Source organism: Cryptomeria japonica, chromosome 3, assembly GCF_030272615.1.
Source record: "Cryptomeria japonica chromosome 3, Sugi_1.0, whole genome shotgun sequence".
Lineage (NCBI taxonomy): Eukaryota > Viridiplantae > Streptophyta > Pinopsida > Cupressales > Cupressaceae > Cryptomeria > Cryptomeria japonica.
Genome location: NC_081407.1, coordinates 806476664 through 806483827, shown reverse-complemented (window position 1 = coordinate 806483827; position 7164 = coordinate 806476664). Strand labels below are relative to the sequence as shown.

Below are 7164 nucleotides of genomic sequence, written 5' to 3'. Positions count from 1 at the left end.
CTGCATTAACTAAAACAACATGCATTTAGTACTTAGAAATTATTTCTTATAATATTTGTACTACAAAGTAAGTATTATTTAAAACTTATAGGGAATCATGCATTCGTCTCAAACATTTCTTACATCCTCCACCATTCCTTTTCAAATGTCAATTTTATACTCCTCTTTTCAAAAGAAAATTTTGTATTCTTATAATCTAGGCATTTGCCTTTTAAGGGCCCATAAATGGTTTCAATTATAGGCCTCCTGACTAATATTAATCATGCTCATTCATATATTTAATTCTCACACATTATCCACAGTTGTCTTCAAAGGATTTGGGATGAGAAAATAAATTGATTTAGATTTAATTCTTGAATAGAGATAAAGAAATGGAATTAGAAGGGATTTTTTATCAGTTTTATCTATCCATAATTCAATAATTTGAGTCCCAACAATCCACACAATTTCTATACTTTATGACTTACCATACACCTTAATAGTAAAAATATTATACCATCAAAACCCACTTTCATAAACAATTGTCTACACATCTTAACCATATGACACTTTATATACTCTTAACCATCACCATCACCGTCTCCATGTCCACATCTTCCACTGTATTTCCTTTGCACACCAAATATGGAAAGTGAATAGGAAAAGTTAACTGTGGAAGTTTGTGAGATCATAATTTCCCAAACTACAAGTTCCTTTGGCAGGACCATTTTCCTTTCAATGACATACTTTCCGAAATGGTAAACCACAATTGAAACAAACATGGATATTTATTTAACCACTTGCAAATAGTATTGATTTTATCACAGAGCGTTGTAAAGCAGAATCACATGTCAAGATGGGTATTATCATTACCATGATGAATATGTCATCAGTAGTCTTTATAAAGATACAAATATATAACTAAAAGCTGACGTCCTTGTGGAATGGAAGGCAGAGCATTAGCTTATCAATTATTGAGCACCGCTGAGGGTCGTACAATTCAGCAAGAATAAAAAACCCCACCCGGCCCTACCCATGAGACAACAAGACACTCGAGAAAAAGGCTTTCATCACAGGTCACATACTCATGGAGGATCTCGTGCTTCTTATTAATATCTCAATGATACATTTTTGCAGATTTAACTCGTTAAATCTTCTCCGACCGTAACAATTCAGGAGAAAAACTCTTTAACGGAACCCACAAAACAGCATCTAGTTCTGTAATTGTGATACTCATGACGACTAAAGTAACAAAGCTAGGTCTGCGAAAATGGCCGCGTAATCAATCCCCAAGTCATATCTCACGCACAAGTTCATGCAAGGAATCGACCGAAAACAGTCCACGTAGGAATTTTGTTTGTATTAGGGGGAGAGTAGATGGGGAAAGGATCTACGCTCTGTGAAGGCCGGCAATGGCAGAGCCCATCCATAAGTATAAAGACAAAAGGATAAGCGCATCATACGTCTCTGTGCTTCATAATAAATTTGTCTGACCACCCTGATGTGAAACACACCACAGAATGCCAACGTAAGCAATATGGACTTTGACCTTCAACCCCTCACATTCATTCATATGCACAAGAAACCACCCCAAGGGCATTTTACTCATTATCTCTCTAAACAGAACATTGTTTTTTAAAGTTGGGCAGTCTATACGAGTAATTTGAGGAAGTAAGGATTAGTGTGATCAAAATCTAAAATCATTAAGAAAAAAAATTAAATACTATCAACTGGAAAGAGTAAAAGAAGTTGCGAGCCGTGAGTTAAAGCAAGAGATTTTCAATTTATAACATTCTAATTATAACTAATATAGAAACTAATTTAACTTGACAATCAGCAACAACATATCATTCGTGAGGAATATGAGTAAAAGAGACGGAATCAAAATTTCAAATGAGGCAAAGAATTTGACCCGCATAAAGAGCCAACTTCCAAGAAGACTTGAGGCGTTTTCCCATAATTCAAAAGGGAAACCAAAACAATTGAATCCATCTCACAAATAACTTTTTTCCGGCCCTATTCGCAAACTTTCTCCGAGGCCAATAAGAGATCCGATAATGGAAAAAAATTAAAGATAACATAAAATTGGGATAATAGTTAGTTTTGTGATCAAATTCTATAATCAGTGAGAAAAACATACAAAATTATCTGGTTGAAGGGGGGTGAAAGAAGTTTGGGGCAATAAGTTGAAGAAAGAGATCCGCAACCCATAACATTCCAACTGCCATCAACATCAGATGCCCATTTAGCCAAACAATCAGCAATAGCATTCCACTAATGAGGAGTATGATTTAAAGAATTATTTCTTGATTCTAGATTTGATTGTGTCTAAACTTTTGGTTCAATTTTTCGAGTCACACTTTGTGAACCATCATCGGGATGAAAGAAAGAGAGTTTAAGGAGATGCAAAATGGTTCATGCATTAAGTAATGGTTCATTTGAAATTCTATAATCAGTGAGAAAAACATACAAAATTATCTGGTTGAAGGGGGGTGAAAGAAGTTTGGGGCAATAAGTTGAAGAAAGAGATCCGCAACCCATAACATTCCAACTGCCATCAACATCAGATGCCCATTTAGCCAAACAATCAGCAATAGCATTCCACTAATGAGGAGTATGATTTAAAGAATTATTTCTTGATTCTAGATTTGATTGTGTCTAAACTTTTGGATCAATTTTTCGGGTCACACTTTGTGAACCATCATCAGGATGAAAGAAAGAGAGTTTAAGGAGATGCAAAATGGTTCATGAGAAAGAAAGAGAGTTTAAGGAGATGCAAAATGGTTCATGAAGTGTGAACATTTTGCATCTCCTTAAACTCTCTTTCTTTCATCTTGATGATGGTTCAGAGAGTGTGACCCGAAACGTTGATCCAAAAGTTCAAACACAATCAAATCTAAAAACAAGATGTAATTTTTGACATGGATTGTGGAACTCTATTTGTACTAATGATTTAAAAAGATAGAATCAAAATTTCAATCTATACGAAGAATCTGACCCACATAAAAAACCAACTTTCAAGAAGACTTGAGAAGATTTCCAATTATTGAAAAGAAAAACCAAAACTATTGATTCCATCTCATAAATAACCTTTTTCCAATCCAACTCGCAAGTCCATAGCTAATAAGAAATGTGACAATGAAAATATGTAAAGATAACATAATGAAATTGGGATTTTTGATGTCATCAACGTCATTGAAATCTTTTTTATTCCCAAACTACTAGTTAGTATCCAAAGGATGGTTTTCTGTTAACGAGGGAAGCAGTCGAGTCGTCGACGACCAGGGTTTTTTAAAATATCATAATGGCCTCCGCACGTGCACAGACTCGGAGCGGTTTTCGTTACAAATGAGTCTTCGTGCGGGTGAATTTGTTCCTCGTGGAAGGAGCTTTTGTTCTCTCGACGGGTTATTATTTCCTTCTAATACGTGCTTTTGTCTGCGTAGGGCATCCGTTAGTACGACAACAAAATTGCATGAAGGCATAAAATTATGCAACGGGCCCGCTAATCCAAGCAGTCCGTTTAACGGGTCAGTCCAACAAAGCCAAATAGAGGAATTCCTAGTGCCAGACTGAAAAAAATTTAGACCGCCATCTCAACTCCCGGTGAGCTTCACAAAGCATATAGGTATATATATTATTCGCTCCTTTCTACTTTTACAGAACAGACATTTGGCTTTTTGGTTTATTCATTAGCATTATAATCCAAACCATAAAGCCGTTTTGCTATTTATCCCAGAGTTTTTTTCCTTCCTTCCTTCAGGGGCTAATTATGATAAGAGTTGCAAAGCCTGCAGGCTATGAATAGGGCCACTAATTCTGGTGGCGAGTGCTAATACAGTTGGCCAGCGTGGGGTTCTTTCTGTCCATGCCTGGAGCTCATCTCATTCCTTTATTTAATCTCTTCATCTTGCCACTATTGTTTTATATGTATATATATACATGCTTGGGATTAGATGACTGATGGGTATCACTACTGTATTTGGTTGTATGTTTGGGTAGTAGCCTAGGCAATCAGAGATTGATAGAATAAGGAAGCCACGATTCAATAAGAAGTTTGTTTCGTATGTTTGGGTAGCCTAGGTAATCAGAGATTGATATAATAACGAAGCATGATTCAATAAGAAGTTTGTTTAGTATGTTTGGGTAGCCTAGGCAATCAGTGATTGATACAATAAGGAGCCATGTTTGAATAAGAAGTTTGTTTCTTTCTTTCTTTCTTTGTGGGTATGTATGCATGCATTAAGTAATTCCCTGTGCTCTCTGCTAAAGCCCTCTTTGGAGGTGGCTCTTAGTTTGTCAAATATGACGGCCTTGCCCTCGCCTGGAACAGCTGCCTCGGGCACTTCTGGGTCTCATCATATCCAATCCATTCCGGGATTCAATTGCTCGTCTCCTCTTCAGCTTTCTTCCTCCGCCGCCGCCAATAACAACAACAACAACAAACGGAAACGCCGTCCTGCAGGAACGCCTGGTACGGTTTGCTTTTCCTTTTCTAATTTGCTTCCTCAAGTCTTGTTTAGGACCGTAAATTTGATGCGTTTATATATATGTATATGTGTATGTATTTATTCATAAAATTGGTTGTTTTTGTTGTTGTTGTGATGAGCAGATCCCGATGCAGAGGTGGTGGCATTGTCGCCCAAGACGTTAATGGAATCCGATAGATATGTATGCGAGATATGCAACCAGGGCTTCCAGAGAGATCAAAATCTGCAGATGCACAGGCGCAGGCACAAAGTGCCATGGAAGCTCTTGAAAAGACCCACACCGGAAATTCGCAAACGGGTGTATGTGTGTCCAGATCCAACTTGCCTGCACAATGATCCGTGCCATGCTCTTGGAGACCTGGTTGGCATCAAGAAACACTTCAGGAGGAAACACAGCATCGAGAAGCAATGGAAGTGTGAGAAGTGCTCTAAGGGCTATGCTGTTCAATCCGATTACAAAGCCCACCTCAAGACCTGTGGTACCAGAGGACATTCCTGTGACTGTGGCAGAGTTTTCTCCAGGTATTTGTTCATATATGGATGTATATATAAGAACAAATCCTTTTAGAGTTTTCTCTAGGTATCTATTTATATGTATGTATTTATTTATATATGTGTTCTGGCCAATCTTATGGAGCCATTTTAGGGCTTTTAAGTACATAGAAAACTGAAATTGAGTGCATGGCATGGCTCCTCTGCAATTATGTTCATTTCCCTTCTGTAGCTGTTAATTGCATTGACTATGAACATGGATGTGTGACCCGCTTGTCCACCAACCGACATTGAAAACCGTTGGCTTTTCTTTTTGTAGAGTGGAAAGCTTCATAGAACACCAAGACAATTGCAACGCCGCTAAGGAAAGAGCAACTTTTGGGTACAGTGATCCACCAAGCCTGCCATCCTTAACAGGAAGAACCAGCAGTTCCAACGACACATTCAGCGCCAACAGGTCCGGGATTTCATCAGCCGGAAGGCCATTTGAATCCACAAAGTTTCAGGACCAAGCCTGGCTGAAAGTGAATCAGAGAGAGCGTCAATTCCTCCCTGCAAAGAACAAACCCAATACATCAGAAACAACACTCCAAGGGGCTGTAACCAATGTAGGCGCTGCAGTACTATTTAGAGATCATATAAAAATCCCAATTACCCATTCTCCCTCAGCACCCATTGAACCAATCCGTTCATCTACCTCAGAAGAAGACATGTTCGAAAATGCTCCGGGGCTGCAGCTCTCTATTGGCTTAAGAACCGACTACAAGATCAAATCACCAGTGAGAACAGACCGCAGACCAAAAAGGCTCACGCTCCCTGAAGATATCAGTTCCTGGAAACCAGTAGACCATGAAGAAACGGGAACACATATGAAGAACGGAGATCCCTCAGGCATGGTTACAGGAGCTGCCAGTTTTGTAGGTCGAAGAAATAACAGCCAGAGAAACCAGTCATCCTCTGAAATGCTCTGGGCACCTGCTCAAATGATGGTCAGACGGGATTCAAGCCTGCTCTATCTGCCATGGATATCCGGGCAGCAAAACGCAGCCACCGAATCTCTGGGGAGCAAAACAGAAATGCCCTCAGCTCAGAGCGACATTGCAGGAGCTGAGCTTCTGAAAAGACAGGCGAGAGAACAACTCAGACAGGCATCTCAGGAAAAGGCTTCTGCTGAGCAGGCCAGAGATTTGGCCAAGAGACAGATCGAATTGGCCGAAGCAGAATTTGCCACTGCAAAAAGATTACAAGAACAGGCTCGAGCACAACTGGCCCATGCTCAGCAGCTCAAAGAACAAGCCACCCGCAGGATTGATGAAACCAGACTTGAAATAACATGCCAAGCTTGCCGCCAACAGTTCATGTGTCATGTTAATGCCGTCAGTAGTAGTTCTAATGGGCTTCAACTGGAGTTGCAGTCAGATTTTCAAGGATGCACGAATGATCCGAAGAAGGAAGCGTGAGGAAAGGAAATCATATCATATCATATCCCTGCAACGCCTGTAATTTATCAAATTCGGTAAGCGGATCGTGTCCTTGGATAATTTCTTGAATGCATGCATATATTCTTTTGCTAGAGTTGGATCAATAAGATGTCTGGTTGTCCGTGTTATAATCACAGAACTAGTTGCATCAAGTTGCCCACTGTTCATTCTGCATATAATGTATATGATGTTCAGATTATGGGAAATTGGAAATTCACAAATATGCCTCGTGAAACACCAATTTGGAACCCTAATAAAAATCAAGCATCGTATGTTATTTTCTTTGCTATGCCTTTCCTATGTAAATCTGCTTCCTGGGTCATCTACTCAACCACCTAATCTGTTTCTTCTTCTTAATAATCAAATTATTCTGGTTCTCAGTCTCGTCATTTTATCAATAATGATGGATTCAGTCCCAATGTTTCAGAAGAACAGACTGTGCATTGTGTTTGGTATTTGTTTACTCACAATTGTTTCATAAGATTATAAGTGAGAACAGATATATATCTTTTCACTGTCCATAGACTGATTTGATATGAATATAAGTATTTTGGAATGTAGAAAGTTTTGCTTATACTTGGACATCATAGAAATTTGCTTTTCTACACTTTAGGCTATTCCAACATCAGCTTCATCTCCTCAAATTTACTTTACACTCAATATCAAATTTCAACTTGAATCTTCTAAAAGTTTCCTGCTTGAAAAATCAATCTTGCACATTT

The 7164-nt window shown here is 38.8% G+C and overlaps 1 protein-coding gene across 1 annotated transcript; it reads left to right on the top strand.

Moving 5' to 3' along the window:
* The first annotated feature begins 3629 nt into the window (after nt 1-3629).
* On the top strand, nt 3630-6959 carry LOC131054393 (zinc finger protein ENHYDROUS). The gene is made up of 3 exons (XM_057988910.2): nt 3630-4453; nt 4592-4991; nt 5281-6959. The coding sequence occupies exons 1-3, from the start codon at nt 4213-4215 to the stop codon at nt 6419-6421; spliced, it is 1782 nt and encodes a 593-aa protein (XP_057844893.2). The 5' UTR covers nt 3630-4212; the 3' UTR covers nt 6422-6959.
* Nucleotides 6960-7164: the final 205 nt, after the last annotated feature.